Source organism: Balaenoptera ricei, chromosome 10 (genome assembly GCF_028023285.1).
Source record: "Balaenoptera ricei isolate mBalRic1 chromosome 10, mBalRic1.hap2, whole genome shotgun sequence".
In the NCBI taxonomy this organism is placed as follows: Eukaryota; Metazoa; Chordata; class Mammalia; order Artiodactyla; family Balaenopteridae; genus Balaenoptera; species Balaenoptera ricei.
The window spans coordinates 66,966,885-66,987,510 of record NC_082648.1 but is presented as its reverse complement, the minus strand read 5'-3'; the positions used below and the strand labels follow the sequence as shown (position 1 = coordinate 66,987,510).

General features: G+C 37.7%; 1 protein-coding gene across 3 annotated transcripts in view; it reads right to left on the bottom strand.

Moving 5' to 3' along the window:
• The window catches only part of SYT1 (synaptotagmin 1), a 1,196,932-nt gene that overhangs the window by 117,604 nt on the left and 1,058,702 nt on the right, over nt 1–20,626 (bottom strand). For all 3 annotated transcript variants that reach the window (XM_059934706.1, XM_059934708.1, XM_059934707.1), the window contains 2 exons: nt 18,759–18,926; nt 14,475–14,642 (listed from right to left, as the gene is read on the bottom strand). In XM_059934706.1, the coding sequence (XP_059790689.1) occupies nt 14,475–14,642; nt 18,759–18,926 (336 nt within the window). The remainder of the gene's footprint in view (nt 1–14,474; nt 14,643–18,758; nt 18,927–20,626) is intronic.

Here is a 20,626-nt window from a genome sequence, read left to right as displayed (position 1 = left end):
CTTGCTTTGTGATACACAGTGGCTTAGAAAACTCTAAGCAGATAAAGATACTTTGTTTTACAAAGAACTTTCTCTTAGATTCAAGTATACCTTATTAAACACTGTCTGGAGAAGATGAAAATGTTTCACTGATCTTTGGTGTCTTAGGGATAGTTACAAGGTAGATGTCCAACTCCAAGTTCACCATCGTACCTGGTATCAGGAAAGGTGATGAAAGAGATGGAAGCAATTACTTCCTCCTGCTGGGAACTTGAGATAGGATGGAATGAAACAGATGGGAAGATGGGGAATAGAGAGACTTGGAAACAGAAACATGTGAATCCTATGTGGATCTGTCACAGATGGATCTATGTCATAGAAAGATTGACCTAGAAAGCTGGGGGACAGCTAAGAGTGTTGGGAATTGGGATTGGTGTTGAACTGAGGCAAGCTGTTGCAGCCCTCTTTGCACAGTAGGGTGGTGGCCTTAGAGTTGAGAGCATAAGAGTAAGAGAAAGTACAGAGCGTGCGCAGAGCGGGTGTGTGTTTGCAGACTGAAACGTCAGCCCTAATGCAGGCCTTGTAACCTCTTTTTCCGTTAGAGGCAATCCCACGTGATGGATGATGTGTGTCTGGAGTCGGACCATGTCTGGAACCCAGGTCTCCCATTAGCCGCATGGCCTCATGCTATTCAGTTTCTCTGAGTTTCAGCTTCTTTGTCTCTCCGTTGGGGATACGGAGGGTACGTACCCCAGAGTGTCACTGTGAGGAATCAATGAGCTGACACACCTAACACGGTGTCTGCCCCCCACACAAGCTCAGTAGATGTGAGTTTAAACGCAGTTAAGCTAAGTTTGTGCTCTACCTGGCTTTTCTAGCTAACAGAGCTTTGAAAATACTGTCTACCAAAAAGAAAAAGATAATTTCCCCTAAAATTAGGCAATCCTACTGTGACACTCAGGTTTCATAGCCTTGATGTAATTTTCAAATGTGGCCTCAATATAAACAAAGCATCAGCATGATGGTACTTGGAAAGCCAATGACCTCAAGAAGCAGCACACATCTGTCCTCAAATTCTAAGTTAAACATTGATGGTAATTTTTTTTTTTTTTAAATTAGGCAAGCATTTCAAAGGCTGCTGTCTACATTCCCTCTTTATGACTTAGGCTATCCAAAAATATGTTCAAAAATCAAAACATAAAACTCCAGACTCTTGACCTATTTGAATATTCTAATCTCACTCTATTTCTGCTTTCTGACACCGAGATACAATTAAGAACAGACAATTCCTGACACTGTGCTGGTTCCTAAAAGACAGTTCCCCTCCGCTCTCTTTAAACACTAGCAGAAGGAGAAAATTCAGGGAAGCACCTTGTTGGAATATTGATTTATACATGCAGAAGTACTGAAGAGCGGTTGGTTCGCGTTTGCTAGATAACCTCTCACCACATTCCAGAGTGTTTGCAGCTTAGAGAATGAGGAGACGTGACTAGAAGTATTTTTAAAACAAAAAAAAAATTTTTTCCCTTCTAATAGAATCGTCTGTAGGGCCTCACATTTCACTCACAAATCCTCATCTCTACACTCAAGTGTTATCTGAAGTCCAGAAAATTGTTCTTGCATATAAACTAATTATGTTCCACCCGAAAACAAAAATACTGATTTAGAAGGTACTTTCAGAAGGGATGTTGAAAGGAGGGGCTCATTTTAGGATGAAGGGCATTACCTCTAAGAGCTGTTCTCTAAGCTGTTCTCTAATTACTGTTTGCTAAGCGTTTTGGGTGGTTTGCCCAAGGCTGGATTCGCTGTGCTCTGGGTCCTCCTCCTGCCCGGTGCTCTCCTGTGTTTTCCAGGCTGGACTTCCGCCAGCTCCTGGAGGCCAGGTGAGACACCGTGAGCACCCTGACATACATGCCTGATTCACAGTCTTGCTGTGTTCCATCAGGGAGAAAATAACTGCACGTTATTAGCAACTTGGGGGACATTTAAAAGGGAGCAGATAAGCAATCGAAATGGTTTATTTGTTCCCTGAGTTCTTCTGAAGAGATAAAAAGAGAGAAGAGAGGAGATAAGGCTGGCGGGGGACGTCAAGTGCCAGAAGTTTTGTTTGCAGTAGACTGACAGAAACCTCCCATCAGTCTTACCCAAAAGCTTAGGTGCCGTTCCTCTTTGTCTTCAGGCACTTGAAATCTGGAAAGAGCGGACAGGAGTGCGTGAAAGAGATACTGAGACTGTCAGTGGTGCTACAGTGAGAGGAAAAATACTCCTGAAACTGCTAAATGGTACTGGAAACAATCTCCCCCCAGCTCCACCCCCACAGAGCAAGTGATTTTCTACTCAATGTATCTGTTTACTTTAGGAATTCATTTGGCAGCAGACAGACCTGGGTTTGAAAAATAACTTTTTAAAGGCCACATACTGTAGAATTACGTTGATAGGCAGTGTCTAGAATAGGCATCCATGGAGACAGAAAGTAGATGAATAGTGGCCTGGGGATGAGGGCTGGGAATGGGAGTGATTGCAAATGGGCACAAGGTTTCTTTTTGGGGTGATGGAAATGTTCTATAATTAGGTTGTTCTGACAGTTGCACAACTGTATGAATTTTCTAAAAATCATTGGAAAAAAAACAAGAAAAATAAATTTCAAACATGTAAGTACATATCGTTCTACATTTTTCAACAGCATTTTACATATAAGGAAATGAGGCTCAGAGAGTTGATGGGATTTGGAGCCCGAGTTCTGTCCTTACTTGATCCCTGCCACACGTTCTCCTAAGAGTTAACTACTGTGATGTGCAAAATTAGTAAATACTTTCCTTACTTACAAGGAACTTATACTCCTGTAGACAACAAAACAGGTAAACAAGGCATCTTTTTATGTAACGGTACAATGTGGCTTGGCACTGACACTTAGAAAACAGGGATGTGTGTAATGAGGTGCCAGTTGTACAGTACGGAGGAGACAATACGCTGTGGGTTAAAGATCAAGGTGATACTGAGCATTATCAGGGCACTTAGTGAGAATGAGGAGAAAAAAACTATTGAATCCCATTAGAGTAAGTATCACAGTGCATTCCTGTAGAGACACCAAGATGCATGTGGGACCTTTTGGGGGTAAAAAATGTTCTGCAACCTGATTGGAGTGGTGCTTATTATTGGTGTATACAGTTGTGAAGACACATTGAACTGTACACTTCATATCTGCATTTTATTATTTGTCAAGTTCTACCTCAATTAAAAAAAGGCATGACGTTGCTAGTCAAGGCCCAGAAAAGAGCAAGGAAATGACTGGAGGAATCTCTGAGAATCTACCGTAGGAAGACAGACTGCAAAAGGGAGGGGGGTAGTTCTTATATTTAGAACATTGTTCTTGTGTCAGGACAAGCAACCCTAAAGCTTCTACCCTACGAGAGAGTAGACTAATAGAAAATGGCTTTGGAATCCTAGAAAGGGTGTCTGAATCCTGAGTTCTCACTGGCTAGCCACGTGGCCTGAGTCTGGGTTCTTCATCTATCCAAGGGGTCTCAGCATTGACCTTACATCAAGAGGTGTGGTGGTGAAGAGCAGGATCTTGCAGACAAATGTTCTGATTTAAAGGGAGACTGGAATATTTTGAGGAAATATCCCTCAACTTTGGAAACAGTATTGGGAGAGGATTCCCAGCATACATCAGTTCTGTTTCAAATGGAGCCCCAGGTCAACCTAGAACATCATGCTTCCATGATGAGGGTTTCAGTGCCTGAAATAACACTTTTTTTTTTAAAACAGCTTTATTGAGATATACTTCACATACTAGAAAATTCACCTTCTTGAAGGATACAATTCAGTGGATTTTAGTAGATTCAGAGTTGTGTTAACCATCACCACTATCTAATTTTAGAATATTTTCATCAGCCCACAAAGAAACTCATACCCACTAGCTGTCCTTCCTCATCCCTCCTCCTCTACTGCCCCCCACCCCACCCTGCAACTCCCAGCCTTGGGCAACCATTAATCTGCTTTCTGTCTGTGTGGATTTGGCTGTTCTGGTTTATCCATGTTGTAGCATGTATCAGTGCTACATTCTTTTTTATGGCTGAATAATATTCTGTTGTATGACTATAGCATGTTTTGTCTAATTATTCATCAGTTGATGGAAATTTGAATTCTTTCCACTTTTTGGCCATTGTGAAAAATACTGCGACGAACATTCTTCTACAATTTTTTTGTGTGGAAATGTGTCTCCACTTTGGGGGGCGAGTATAAACCTAGGAGTAGAATTGCTAGGTCATATGAATCCTCTCTATTGAACATTTTGAGAAACTGCTAAACTGTTTTCCAAAGTGGCTGCACCCTTCAGAGCTGTGTGAGGGTTTCAATTTTGCCACATCTTCACCAATACTTGTTACTCACAGTGTTTTTGATTTAGTAGGGCTTGGACTTTAAATTCTTTTTTGTGGTGTCGGAGCATAGAGAAGTGCGTGGTCATTGGGGCCACACGGTGTTAGTGCCACCTTCCACTCATGCGTGCTAACCTTACCCTGGATTGGCCTTGTGACCTCTTCTCCATGTCTTCACCCACAGTCTGTCTTCATCCACAGACTGTCTTTATCCACATTTTCTCACACATGGGGGCTAAATTCGAATAGCCTGTCTTTCATCAGAACTGTATGCTAATGTCCTCTGAACCCTAAGGCTGTCTCAGTCTCCTCACAAAAGAAAGTATATAAGTCTAGTGGTCAGAGCAGTGCTTTTTCAGCGGCAAGGAAATAAAGGCTCTGATCAGTGTTTTCCATAATAAGAAAACCTAGTATTTATTGAGAGTTTATTAGGTGCCAAGTATGGTTTAAGTGCTTTAAATGAATTATCTTTTAGAGTGTATCACAACTCATGGAGGTGGGTAATATTAATCCCATTTTACAGAAGGGTTAAGTAACAAGCCTAAGGACACCAATAGTAAGTGGAGTCATGGTTGGATACACATGGGTTGAGTCCAGGCCCAGAGCTTTTATCTACTTGTGGTACTGTCTCATCATTAAGTTATAATTGACTATGCTTAATGGGTCTGTTTATCTTCACCATTGTTTTTCTAGAAGCTAGTACAGTCCCTGGCTCACAAAAGAGGCCTAATAAATATATGTTGAATAAATGAAAGAATGAAGGGATAAAAGTAATTTGCAGTATTGAAGGCCTCTTGTTCACAATTGGAAAGAACCTTAGCCACGTGTAAAACAAGTAGGTTTGCATGTGTGTATGCGTGCTCTCTCTCTTTCATCCTTTAATTATTTAAGTTCTTGTTTATCAGCAAGTCCTCATTCTTCTCCCTTATTCTTTAGTACAAATAGTACAAATGAATTGCTGACATTTCATCTAATTGCAGGGTAACAGATTGTAATGGATTAAAGATTTCACAATACAAACATTTGGCCTGCTCAAAGCGAGGCAGGAGTAAAGCGGAAGGTGAAAACATTTTATTTGAAGAAGTCACAAACAAGATAATAAAAAAAATTGTTCCAAAGCATATGATGAACCACCAGAAAAGATGACATTGTAAAAGATCCAAATGTGTGGAATTGGAGGACAGGACAGAACGAGACATTCTCCTGCATTGATGACATTGCTTCCCACTCAAAATCCTCTTTGCTATTTCCATAATAAAACAACCAGATACAGGCAAGATTGCGCTTGTCTATATCATTTTTCTCTTCTTTTGTTTTCTATTTGTTCCTATTTCAACTCCCACTCCCCACTTTACGCTCCTCCAATCTATATTCATGAAATCCATGCTTCTAAACCACTTTGCTTTATTTAAAATTTGACTGAAAACTCTCGCTCTTTATTCTTTAAATAAAAAAGAAAACTAACACCTACACTCGTTTCTATTAAAACAGATTTCCTTGGCACTACATGTATCCAGAACTTATATCTCTTGATGATTTTTCCCATAGTGACCCATTTGAGAGACTATATAATGATGTTATTGCTCAAAACATTTTGGTCAGAGTCAGAATAGAAGTCTCACAAGAATATCCACTTCATTACCTGATCATAATAACGAAAGCTATTTTACTCAGTTGGATCATCACCTTATAGGCCATACTTGGAAACAGCTTATGACCATTTCAATCAAACTTACCTTTTAAAGACAGGCCACAACTGAGGACAGAGAAGACTATTGTATACTGAGAAAGACTTTTGCAGAGAGGGGATGGAATTCAAAATATGTACCATATAGGCAGTACAACTGGAATAACTGGGTATCCTTCAAAGATGACTTCCTTGAGGGTGGTATGACTCATGCATGTTCGTAAAAGAAAATTTTTATTTTATTTTAATTCGTCCAACCCATTCACTTGGAAATACTTATTTAAGCACTTTGGATGTTCCAGGCACAGTGCCAGGCACTGGGGATAAGAAGATGAACAAGATTGGCAATATCCTCGGACTCGCTGAGTGTTAGTCAATTAAGTAGCAATATGGCAGAGTAGAGAGGGGAATGGGTTTGGGAGTCGGACCTAGGTCTAAATCTTTATTCTGGTGCTTACCTTCTGGGTGCACTGGGCCAATTGGGATTGGCCAATCCCAAACAGGGATATGAAGAATGACCCCATAGGACTGCACCAAGGATTCCCTGAGATCATGTGAGAAAAGCACTTAGTAGAGTGCTTGGTATGGAGGTGGGGCTGGCTTTCATATTCCAGCTCTCGTCCTTGGGAAGAACAAGTTTTACGAGCTTTATTTGGTGTCCTGAGTTTAGGTTGATCAGTCTGACATTGTAAGGGACAAACTGTCACTAAACTACTTCATTCAATCTTATTTCTCAGGATATCTGTTCAAGCTCTCACTCTACTTCTACCTGGGCCTGTCATTGGCGGTCTTAGCTCTGTCAGTTGGCTCTTGTTCACCTCTTAGCTTTTACAAGGCATTCTTAGTTGCCTTCTGCCTATTCAAATTCTACTCAGTTTTAAAGACTAGCTCACTTTTTTCAACTCTTCCACGGACCCTCCCTGTCCGTACCTTTATTTTGCGCCTAAAACATACGGTACCCTGTAATTTATACTTCAGATTTGGCTCTTTATGAAACTGCTTTTGTTAATTTTCATTACGAATTTTGGCTACTATTATTGACCATTTCCCATATGTGAATCTTAATCTTCCATTCTATGCACTTTACAGTGGTAATTTCACAGATATTCAATATATGTTTTGAATAAATGAATAGGAATTTATATTCTATTTAATGAATTTTTTTATTGGAAAGCAAAATCCCTATGCCTTCATTAAATTCATCAGCAATCATGAGTGAATAATAACATGTTTGTGTTAATGAGTACCTTTGAATTTTAGGGCTTTGTATCCTGGACAGGAATTCATGCTAAGTATTTATGAAATATTATGAAGAAGAAACAAAAATGCCATAGCTATTTACTGTTTTTTTCTTTTGCTGTGTTACATTTGCAGTGTATTATAATATTTGAGAGGGAAAATATATATGTAGATTTTAATCAGTTGAATGTTGTCAAAGAAAATTGACCAAATGTTGAAATTCCAAAATAAACAAGCCAAAGTTGAGGAAAAACTAATTTGTATCAGTTTGGTTTTGCTCTTTTTTTTTTTGCATATGAGTTGAGTTTATAGCTACACTTGGAGGCTAAAGAGACTGAGAGAGACAGTTTAAAGAAGATGGTATGGTGAAGTAGAAAGAGTGGTGAAGTAGAAAGACCGGTGTTTGAATTTTAGCTCTGGCATTGGTTGTGTGAACTTGGACAGACTACTTAGACTTTCCTGGGCTCAGGTTTGTTTTTCCCCTCATTTTGTAAAACAGATTTAATATGCCACTTTTGAAGAATGTTGTGAAGTTTTTTTGTGGGCACACAGTAGATTCTCAGTAAATAGTAGCTTTTATTATTATTGGTGTTTATAACTTAAGTAGAGAAGTTAAGGTAAGCTTTTAATAAGATGAATTTTGGAAACGAGGGAGCTAGGCTGGAAATCCAGGCCTCCGGGCGATGACAGCTGTGAAGGGGAGGGTAACGCAGTAGGTTAAGGTATGATAATGGGGGAACCATGGAAGGTTGTCAAAGGGCATTTTGAAAATGTCCAGGGTCTCTCCCTCCACTTAATTCTTTAGAGTCTAAATTTATTTTTCCTAGGGAATTCACAGTAAAAAAAAAAAAAAAAAAAAAGGGCCAACTAAAGAATGTCGCTTGCTGTCTGGTTCTACAAGGATTGAGTCAGCTACTGGAGTTGCTGACCTTTAACATACCCTGAAAGGAGCTCAGGGTGGAGATCAGGAATGAGGCACTCTGTGCTCTGGGAAAACTGGCAGAACAAGGCTTTCAGATAGTTAGATATTTTCAGGAGAAAATCTTATGAACCCAAATTTTCTTGCATCTTCCCATACTTTAAAGCACTAAAATCATTAACTGAGATATCTTTTCCTCACGGCTAGTAGCAACCTTCTATAAAGATGCGCGTTTGATTGCCAAACCCCTTTGCCAAGATCACGTGTATACTAACCTCCCCCCTTATGTCCTCCTGAGAGTTCCTTGGAGCTATCTGAGAGGCTGTCTCTGGGGCTGTAGTCCTCAGTTAAGTCCCCAATAAAACTGAAGCTCAAGTTCTCACGTTTTTATTTTAGCAGACAAATGATACCAAATTTTCATTTAGAATCTCAGTGAAGTGAGAATTTGTTTTCATCCATTTGTGCCTGAAAAGCCTTTTTAACTAGAAAGGCAATCAAATCACAGTCCTACACGCTAGAAGGATATTTCCAGTTATTTGTTCTTTCCTATGACGTTTTTAGAAACCACATCATGAAGCCGACAATACTTACTATGCATAGCAATACAGCTATAATTGGTGATTGAAATTCTGACCAAACTCAGATGCAAGTAAACCACAGCTATGGCCAAAGACATATGAAGAAATCAAATGCAACTCAGTTTAAACGGAAACTATTATGTTGCACGTACCACAAAATGGACACATAGATACTAAGTACACTAAAATATATCATGGTCTTAATATAATATTATTGAATTGTTTTATATCTATTATATTATAAATCTGACTAGCAACAAATATTCTAGATACAATAAACTTAGATTTTGTTCATATTCTTAGACTTCTCCTTGGAATCGATTCTTTCCCATTTCCCTCTGGGTAAATTTCCATGTTGCCAGCAGAGACTCAAATCAGAGCTTTAACTAAATCTTAACTTTAAATTAAAGTTAAATTAAGCTGAGCCACAAGCTCTCCTGCATCATGGAAACAGGATAAAAAGGTTTATAGAGAGGAAAGAGATCCTGAATAAGCCTTTACCCCTCACCTCCCCCCCAAAAATTAGTGAGAGAAACTCATCATTTTCGTGACCATCAACAAAAAACAACTAGAGTGATTTTGCTAAGCATCTATACTGCCTCCCTTTGACACAAAAAGACCGAAAAGACAAAAGGGTACTAAATCACTTTCATTGTTTGGTGCTAAGATATTTTATTGACGGTTTTTCAGAATACTTTAGACTTCATTTGTAAAATAAGAACACAATAACTATAACATGGACTTTAAAGTGGAAGTTTTGAAGCATCTCTCATGTATAATAAGCAACTCTGCCCCATTCATTAATTCGAAAATATTTTTTTACACCTACTGTGTGCTTGCCTCTGTGATTAAACTTGGTTTCACAGTTGGGAACAATAGATACGCTGCCTACAGTCCAGTGGGGAAGACAGACAATGAACAAGTAAAAATAAGTATACCTTCCTGGAATGCTGTGGGTCAAAATGAGTGTCTTTGTTGCATTTCTCTAATGTGATAGCTTGTGAGTGACAAGGAAGATTCTTACTGGCTTCCATATTAAAGTTCCTGCACTTAACCTTTTATAAGGATTTCGTTCAGGGCACTAATTTGTTGTGCGGAGATTCTTGGAGGGCGTGAGCTGCCATCTGACTGCTAAGTATACTTAGAAACAGTATCAGTTCTTTCATGATCCTTGGACAAAGGAGATGCCATAAGGAATAATGACTTGAACGCATTCCAAAGGAATATCAAGTAACTTATCATAAGCTTAAAAAAACTTTGGATTTTTGATTGAATATGTATTCTCCAAATGCTTTTCTGTGAATTAAATGTTTTTCTAACTAAGCTTAAAAATGTGAAATTTTCTTGCAAAATTGATTTTCTATTAAGGCACTAAAGTAGTTTCTCTTCCCTTCTGCTTGGGTCCTAATTAAATTATGTCCCAACTTGTTTTAATTCAGCAATCAGTTTTTTTTCCATTTGTTCTAGATTACAGAATCTCATTTAAAAATCACTCTTTAACGAATTCTACACAAAGCAGAGGTGATGGACATTTTCTAATGGAGACAAAATAGTACTGGTCAAGTTATGAGACAGACTCCTTAAAAAAAAAAGGGATCCAGTTGCATTCTGGTGGTATTTTATGCTATTTTTAAGGATTAAAAAGTAGTAGTGGAAGGCATAGGGATGAAAAATTAGGGACAAATGCTAAAATAAAAAGGGTCTAAATGCTTTGAAGATGTACTTGATGCTGGGGTACAGGACTGATACAGTTGCTGCAATGATCATAAATAAAATTCATTAAAAAAGAAAATGGAGTCATAGCTATTGATCATAACATTTGAAGTAATTAAGTGAAAATATTAAATGAATGGATTACTCCAAATGTCTGGAGGTTGGCTTCAGGTTTGACTTACGGATGACATAAATATTCTTGAATGATTAAAATGAAGAAAATCTTAAAAATTCACCAGGTAGCCTGAGGCTATACATGTTAGAAGCCTTTTGCGAATGGAAGAACTGTATATACTGATTATAAAGGATGATGTTTGAGGCCTTAACCTGAAAAGGGGGAAAATTAAGACAATGGTTTTATGCGTAACCATCTCTCGGAACTCATAGGACTTCTGTTTTAAAGAGACAAAAGGAAGAGAAAGGTTTAGCTGTCTTGCAAGGTCAGGTTCCATCTTCATCTGTTAGGAGGTGGAAGGAGAGAGGATCATCAGTCATGCAACATTAAAAAAAAAAAAAAAAAAAAAGGCAAGTGAACCTAAACTACTAGTAAGGGGACTTGGATTGCGTTAGTCATAAAAACGTCATCAAGTCAGAATGGAAACTTCAGCAGAGAGGTTTTCTCCAGGGGCTAGAATCTAACAATGGGACTTGTGTGCTTGTTGAAGCTCTTCTGGCCTAATTTCTCTCTTCAACACCACCTGTGTTTCAAACATGGGCTAGTAACTTTTAGATAAGGCTCCTTTCCGGTTTCTCCCCAATTGTTCGCATATTTAATTGCTCACTAAGATAACACATAATCCTTTAACTTACATAATTGCTTCATCATCTTATAACTTTTATATTTTTTAACTTTCAACAACAAAGCCTACCCCATGCTATCAAAACCCTGGGGTTGGATCCTAGTGGGCTGTATTTAACCTGTTTAAATCCAAGTCTCTCCTTGAACAGACTATTAATGACAAGCGGTTCAGTTTCTAGATTCCAAAGCTGTTTCTAGATTCCAAAGCTGGATTCCTTTTTCTCACTTTCTTTGGTATCTTTCACTCATTATGACATTAAAAACAAGATTTAACACTTTAGAGGATAGAAAACAAAAATCTTAAACAAAATTGCTCATATAAAATGGAAAAAGAATTTTGTTTGAAACCGTGAGAACTAAAGTCAATCTAAAACTTCAGTTTATTCAAACAACTATAATTTTCTCTAGTTAATGAACAGTAGCATGAAAAGAGAGCACATATCAGTGAGAAGTAATTCTTTAGACATAAAATGTAATTGGAATCTTATTTATTAGGAGAAAGTTTATACCTGAATCTAGTCATCCAGAGATACTTTATAAGCTAGACATCTGTTTTATAAGGTTTCCTATATCATGATAAAAGGAAATAGTCACTCAGCTGAAAACCAAAAACTATTCCCATGTAGATACCAAAGAGGAAAGTCTCCAGAGTTTAAAAGTACAGTTATAGAATTATTTCCCATTAAAAATCTCCAGAGACATTCAGTAAGTACAGTGGTGGTGAGGAAAAGAATAGAGCAATACACATAGAGGAAAAAGAGTAGAACAAATAGGGAGATGAAAGCACAAGAAAGAAAGGACACAAAAAAGATTGGTCAAGAAGAAAGAATGGGAGATCTCTTGCTTGTTGAATATGTCAAATAGCAGGCTGCATGCTAGGTACTTTATACTCTATCCTATTTAATCTGTAAAATAAGATAATGTTAGACCACTTACTAGATTAAAAAAAAAATACTGAGGTTTAGAGAGCATAAGTGACTTGTCTAAGGTCTCTGAGCTAGTAAATGGATCTGTAGGGATTGAAACCCAGGAGTGTTTGATCTTAAAGGCAAGACTTTTACTAGAAATCAGTCTAGCTGGCAATAAGCAAGGCAAAAACTGGAGTGAGGGAGGAAAATGAGACAGCATTAAACTCCATGAAAGCAAGAGCTGTGTCTACCCTTTTCACATTTCTTTTCTTTTTTTTTTTTTTTTTTAACACCTGGCACAGTTCTAGGAATATAGCAGTACATAATAAACATTTGCATGGTGAATCATTTTGAATAAGTTGGATCACAAAGAAAATCTTTCATAGGGAGAGAAGATGAGGAGGAAGAAAGTTATAAAAGAGAGAAAACGGGCAAATCAAGGGGTGAGAATAAAAACGTGATTCTTTTTGGGCAGTCTACCTAAACTTGTAGCTTCTAGCGTCAAACCTGTCAGCTTAGTGTCAAGTATCAAACTCTGCCCGTATTCAAAGAATTTTTTAAAGAAGAAAATGGCTTGATGGATCACATTTCCTAACACAGACAAAAATATTTACCAACTTTTCAGAAGCCCAGGGGTGTAGTCTTGGAATCCCATACCACTTGATAGTGACCAGTTGGAAGGGACGGACATGAGCCATGCCCTCCGGACAGGTGGGCTTATGAAGGACAAGTGGGTCCTATCTGGATACTCAACCAAGAAGCCAACCAATAATCAGTTAACAAAAACCTATCAGTTAATAAATACTTGTTATGGTCCCACCCTACCCCCCAGCCACAAGGAACTTACAAAGTCAAATATGTCAATAAAATATAAAAATTCAATGAAACAGCTCACTACTTTGTTAAATGACTAGCAACATTGTGATTAAAGGATTAAATGTTTTTCACACAGATGTTGCATTTTAATATAGATATTGGTCTACGCATAGGGAAGAACTACTTAAAAAAGTTGTAAAACTTAAAAACTCCATATTATCCTTGGGTGGTTCTATCCACAGGGGTGGTAAATCTATTTCAATATCCAAGAATCTAATTTTGACTAAACTTTTTCCTTCCGAAGAAAAAGCAGAGCTTAACTCAAATAATTTTGACTCTTTTTTTTTTTTTTTTTTTTACAACCAAGTAATAACTTTAGAGCACTAATAAAATTCAGTTTCAGTATAGTAATAAATAAACCTGTTCTAAAACCTCACTTAATAATAATAATGGTCACAGAAAACCTTAGGTTGAAAGGATTCCCAGGTGATGCTCTTGACTGAGTTTCTCTGAAGGCTTGGGTTACTTTCTGATTTCCCTGGTGGCCCCAAAGTGACCACACCTTACAGAATCCAAGGTGTCTAGTGACCCTAAATGACAAAGGCTGTTGGCAATCCCTTGGGTAATTATAAACCCATGTTAGGAACCAAAAAATGGTTGGAAAAGGAGTTGCTTTAGGAATTCAGAGAAGCTAAGAGTTGTTTGCTTTTCTGGTATTGGCCTGTTGAGACATTGGCTCAGAAAAGCGCTAGTGTCAGACTGGCATAGCATAATCAAATAGAATTGACTATTATGCAGTTTAAATGCACTAAGGATACTGAAATTCGCTTTTTTAAATCACAGAAAAATCCTGGGCTAACCTATTAAAACTGGGGCAAAACAATGTGAAGAATACTGTAAAAATGTGAGTCATTTAAACAGGGGATTTAATATCTGCCTTTGTGAATTTTATTTGATGTTTTACCCATTGTGCTCTGATATCTTTAGGAGAAACAATGAACTGTCTGTAATATGCAGCAATAATCAAGGAAAAAGTGCCATTTCATTTCTATTTAATAGCTGTATAATCTATGTAGAAAACATAAAATCTTTGTGGAAAAATACAAAGGATAAGATGACTTTTCCCTGTCCTTTTAAAGAAGCAGATGTGTGTGTGTGTGTGTGTGTGTGTGTATGTAATATTTTCTAGGCTTTTAGAAGTGGTGTGTGTCTGTCTGTCCCCACAACCGCGGGGAATTATCTGTAGACCTTCACAAATCTTTGTTTTCTTTCAAATAAGACCCAGATCAGTATACTTTTTTATGAGGTTATGCAATCCCCTGACACTATTTTGCCAGCTGTCAGCAGCTGGAGGGCCACATCACTCACGTCACCCCAGCACCTCTCAATAGGTTAGTATGAGAGTGGCAACTGGCGAGTACAGCTTGTCATATTAGAAATGCTAATGTTTTTCTTACCTCTTCCTTCTCTGCACTTTGCAGATCACGCCACTCCTCAGTTACGTGACCGAAATCCACTGTATTCATGGGGACTTTAAATTCCCCAATGATGTCATGCTTGGAGAAACGATCAAAATCATAGACAGCCATCACCAGAGTTTTGCCACCCAATTCCGAATACGGCACCTAAATAAAAAGATGAGGACAAAATATCTGGTCACAAAAAATGCTTAAAACATGTTACCTGTTTATAGTCTTTAATTTTAATATTTATGTTGGATAAACAGAACAGGGAGATACTTGTGCTTTCAGGTTTTTTTCCTTAAATTGAATCATTTAACTAACTGCTTGGGGCTTAAATTACTTGGGAGAAAATGAGGACTTACCATAGTGATTTATCACTTTATCCCAAAGTTCTAGAAGCTGTTAGTATTATTAATAATAGCTCATACTATTAGTCATGCTAGAAACACTTCAAGATTAATATAAGAATAAACCAAGCCAATTGCACTTGACTATATAAATAAGTTTTTCTTGTAGAATATTTTGTTGTTATTTTTATGATAAGTTATACTGTCAGGGTGCAACTTACTCAGGGGTATATAAGTTGTTTCAAAAGTTCTATTAACTCTTTCATTTTAAAAAAAGTTTTTATTGGAGTATAGTTGATTTACAATGTTGTGTTAGTTTCAGGTGTACAGCAAAGTGAATAAGTTATACATATACATATGTCCACTCTTTTTTTAAAATACATTTATTTATTTTATTTTTGGCTGCGTTGGGTCCTCGTTGCTGCGCACGGGTTTTCTTTTAGTTGTGGTGAGTAGGGGCTACTCTTCGTTGCGGTGTGTGGGCTTCTCATTGCGGTGGCTTCTCTTGTTGCGGAGCACGGGCTCTAGGTGCGCGGGCTTCAGTAGTTGTGGCACACGGGCTTAGTTGCTCTGCTGCATGTGGGATCTTCCCGGACCAGGACTCGAACCCATGTCCCCTGCATTGGCAGGCGGATTCTTAACCACTGCGCCACCAGGAAAGCCCCCCACTCTGTTTTTAGATTCTTTTCCCGTATAGGCCATTACAGAGTATTGAGGAGAGTTCCCGCTCTTTCAGGCCATTCGGATGTCATAGTTTAATGGAGCAGTGATATATGAACAGGCATGCTAGGAGTCTGCAAGGACTGGCATGAAATTCACAAGGTGCCTCACCTATTCCTTAAAATAATTTACTGATTGACAGGAGCTGACTAGAAAATTGCTGTTTTGAATATCAGAGATGCATTATAATCTAGATCTTGAAGTTCATTCTTAGGTATGACACTGTTTAGGATGAGCAGTGGCAAAAGGCCAAGAACTGATGAATTCTCCAGCTGTTCAAATATAACTGGGACAGATGCTATGGGTTGGGATATTTATTAGTGACATTTTTAATATTCAGAGAAAGCAGGGCAATCCAAGTAAGCTACACTTCAGTAACTGGGAAGAAATGCCTAATTAAGAAGTTGTTTAGACTTGTATTGAAGGTCTGATCAATTTTCAGACACTTGCTATTATTTTATCAGTGTAAATAGTTGTGTTATGCTCCAGCAAACATTTCTCAATTAACTCTGTATATTAAGAAGGAAAGGAGAAGGAAGAATATTTGACTGCATATATACAAGAAATTTTGGTTTTTCCAAAGAGTTTTTATTTTATATCATTTGTCATCTATTTGGAATCAGATTAAAATACTATGATTAAAAACTAGGCACAACACATTTTCCCCTTTAGAGTGAAAAAATAAACCCTTCCAAAGAGCCAATTTTGAAAGGAAGAAATAAGGAATTTTAGAGTAGGGATGAACTCTTAAAAGTTTCATCTTATTTCTGAAATCTCTGTAGATTTTTTGGTGATTGTACTGAAATGGCATTAGTCAAAAACTTGAGCTTGAGGTCAGACAGGTCTGGGCCTGGGTTCCCCCTTTTTCCAGCTGATGGCCCTGGGACAAGTAAATAAACCTCGGCTTTTTCATCCATCAAAAAGTGACGATAACAGTGTCTATTCCACAGGGGCTGGTTGAGGCCAAATGAATACATGTAAAGCATTTAGCACAGTGCTGGTACACAGTAGGCACTTAATAAATATTTACTGTTTGAATGATGAGTAGCTCTTTCAAATGGTAGTTTGTTGTGGAGAAAAGAAGGAGCATTTCATTTGGGGCATGTCAAGTTCATGTTCAGTGGATTTGAACTCAATTTTAAAGCCAATCCTCTTTAAACTGTTTTGCTTCCATTCCTGTATCATACAGCCTATTGGCATTTAAGATGCATAATCTACAAGGCCTACAAGGAAAAATTAACTAGTTCTCTAGAAACGGTGGTATATTTCTCAAATCTATCAAAATATATTGTACTTTGGGTTGATTTATGATGTGATCAACACTCCTGAAGTAAAATGGAACCTATTAAATTTTATAGGCAATTTCAAAATCTCAATGATTATAATTCTTGAAGTTATAGACAGTACTAAAAATTATTAGCAATACACTTTTTTTTTAAAAATTTTTATTTATTTATTTATTTTTAATTTATGGCTATGTTGGGTCTTCGTTTCTGTGCGAGGGCTTTCACTAGTTGTGGCAAGTGGGGGCCACTCTTCATCGCTGTGCGCGGGCCTCTCACTATCGCGGCCTCTCTTGTTGCGGAGCACAGGCTCCAGACACGCAGGCTCAGTAATTGTGGCTCACGGGCCTATTTGCTCTGTAGCACGTGGGATCTTCCCAGACCAGGGCTCGAACCCGTGTTCCCTGCATTAGCAGGCAGATTCTCAACCACTGCGCCACCAGGGAAGCCCAGCAATACACTTTTTTAAAAGAAATAACATAGATAACTCAAAACAAAAACAAAGCCCCACAGTATTTCAGATAATTTAAGAATGTGCTGACTAAATTGTGGTTAGAAACTACTGACCTAAATTAAAATCAGTACATAGTCAAATAGAAGGATTGTAATTACCTTTTGCAATATTTTTTTGTTTTGTTTTCACTGTGTGTCCTGTGGTATATTGACCCTAATGATTAGTTCTTCATAAGCTGGTTTTTACTGCTACTCTACATTAACTATCTGGGTTTAGAAAAGTACAGATTTTAAACAGAGTTGCTGACAGTACATGAGGGATTTTTTTTTTTATCTTAAAAACTCAAATATTAGAGTGAATAGAAAGATACCGCTCTTTTACAAAATTGGAAACAAGGTTCATGAGAATGACTCATGCCCTCAGTTTCATCCATTTATTTCATACCAGGATGTTTGCTAATGTCAGGTGCGTGCTATCGCGAAGGCTGACTGGTAGACAGGTGATTCTGAATCTGCCCCCTGGCATAGTCACAGACATGTATTGTTTTAAGTAATGCATTTCAAAAAATTTCACGTGTTTTTTTTTTTTTTTTTGTAAATTTATTTATTTATTTTTGGCTGAGTTGGGTCTTCATTGCTATGCATGTGGGATCTTCCTGGACTAGGGCTTGAACCCATGCCCCCTGCATTAGCAGGCAGATTCTTAACCACTGCGCCACCAGGGAAGTCCCTCATGTGTTAAACATATCTACCAAAAGACTGTTTTTATGCATGACTTCAGGATGAGAACTATATGCAGAGATGCCTGAGACGTGCCAAGCACCTTTTCCTGCTAAGTTATTATGTGGCCAGAATTCCTCTTTGTTACTGCTTGTTAATTGAGGTGTCTCAACAAGATGAAGAACACCAGGGAAGAGCCAAGAGTAAGGGAAAAATGCTAGAGATGAAAAAAAACAATAGGTTCATATGCTTTTTATTGGTGGGTTAAGCAGAATGTTTTAGAATACTCAAATTGCCCCTGTACACAAAAAATTTTGCTACGAGAGTAACACCTCATTGTACCATTTAAATAATGTTGCATAGCTTACTTTATTCTGTGGTCGTGATTTATTTTCAGGAACTTGGAAACCTGGAAAAAGTTTACAATTCTTTTGGCTTTATTTTAGAGAGGGGGAAACGTTCAGGTCCACAGCTTGAAGCTGAACTCACTTTTTAGATACGAATGATATCCTAGTTCTATCCCAGTCCATATTTTTTTTCTGAAATAGCTGAGCTGAGTCCTATTTGGACCAAATTTTCATGCAATATAACGTCCTCATTACATTGAAGATAAGAATCTTAAATATTCTGAATAGAACCATTTGTGAGTCTCTGAACAAGTGGTCAAGTGGTCTCTATATGTGTCAGGATGAGATCAGTCTGTTATCTAGAACAACAGAGGACAAGTTCATTAGTAAGTACAAAAAAAAAATTACCTTGAAAGTAAATTGCTCGTTGAAGACAGGATTAAGGGTCTTTCGGTGGACTTTTGTCTCAAATTTCTTCTTTTTATCTGGCAGCAGAAACACCTTCACATAGGGATCAGATGTGCCCCCCATGTCTAAGGCGGGCAGCTCGGCAGCCTGGATGATTCCTACCAGCAGCTGAAATGAGAGGCAGGATACAGCAAACACTGGCATTGGTGGACATGTTGGAAAAGATTGATGTGTTCACACTGCTGCATATTGTGATTTTTTTTCCCTTTTGTTCTTTGCTTTTAATAAACTTTTATTCTCTTCTGAATCTGAACACAGAAGGCAAATGAAATGAGCTACATAGACTTCAGAAACCCAATTATGACAGATGCAGGCTCTAGGAAGCCTGGTTTTAAACACAAAAGAGGCTTTTAAAAGGTTGCTGATTACAGTTAAATATGGAATTCATATTTGTAAAAGGGTTGCAATCAAATAACTTTCCAGTTGCTAAAAGCCCTCGTGCATTATTTTTCTTTCCAGGGCATGATTTGTAAGTGGAAAGAAATTGTTAAACAATCACAAGCTTGTAATTATAAAGTAGGAAATTCTTATTTTGAACCAAACCCTCAGAGCAGCTAAATAGAAATTTTCTTAGAATTTGGTAGCTTTTTGAGATAAAAATAAGATTTTCAAGTTTCTATCATATTTGACCTTTACTTGTGTGCTGGCTCCTTCTTGTTTTAACTTAGAGTAAAATGATTACTGTATATTAAATTCTGTGTTAAATATAGGACATGGGGTCAAAGAAATATAATTTTAGCTTCATATAAAGGAAGGGGAGATTACAGTTATTGTTTTTAATGCTAAGTGACTAAGTTTCTGATATTTTTCAAATACAGCAGAAATCTCTGCATTTCTTCACGTCAGTTTTCTCAGTGATACATTCCTATCTCTTATTATGAATGCGGGTATTGGCTGGCACTGATAATGTTTTTGCAAAGGAAACAGAAGGTGTGAGCAGACTATTCTGATGCCCTGCCATCAGACATGCTGTGTCAACAGACTGGTTTAGGTCCATATGGGAAACAAAAGTAGACTCCCTTATGGTTATTCAAGGTATGTGCTCTTCAGAAAATGCAGTCACATCATAGCTGTTCACATCAGGGTCTGAAATTTTGAGTCTGTACCTTTTTCACCAATAGAGTGGAAAAGCAAGTCACCTCCTTGAAAAAGTCACATCCACTTTCTACAAAATGGACCCACCATGTGCATAAGTGCACTTTGGCTAGTTGACTCAATTTTTAACCTAGACCAATACCCTTAAAGATTGTTGTTTCCATGTTAATGCTTCAATATCTTTGTGATTTCATCATACAACGGTAGCAATAAGAATGCTGGATTGTAGGTATACAAAACGTAGACAGATGGTCAAAGAATGGTTAAAATAGACATCAGCTTATAAAGACATGATTAGTAAAGCAAACAGTTTGTGTCTTGGTTTGCCAAGTTGGTATTTGGAATTTGCCTTTGGATAGCAATGTGAGTAAGCAAGATTATATTCTCTCCTCACTTTTTGTAATACTTTTTCTTTGGGGCAGGGAAAGCACTAGTGATATAGCCTAAACTCTTTCAAACTTGATCATCTGTACTTTAAAGATTTGGGGGTATCTTGTTGATAGAGGTGGAATTACTTCTCCCAACCCCCCTCTGATTTCTGCTTGAGAGATAAGTATCACATTTCTCTCCACCATGAAAGGTTCTTAGATGACTTTTAGGATTATCTTTTAGTTTTGGTAAGCAAGTGTGTATATTTGATTGCAGCCTTATCTACGAAATTCCTCAGACTTTATCTTCCATGACTCATAGGAATCATTTTATAAATCAGATTA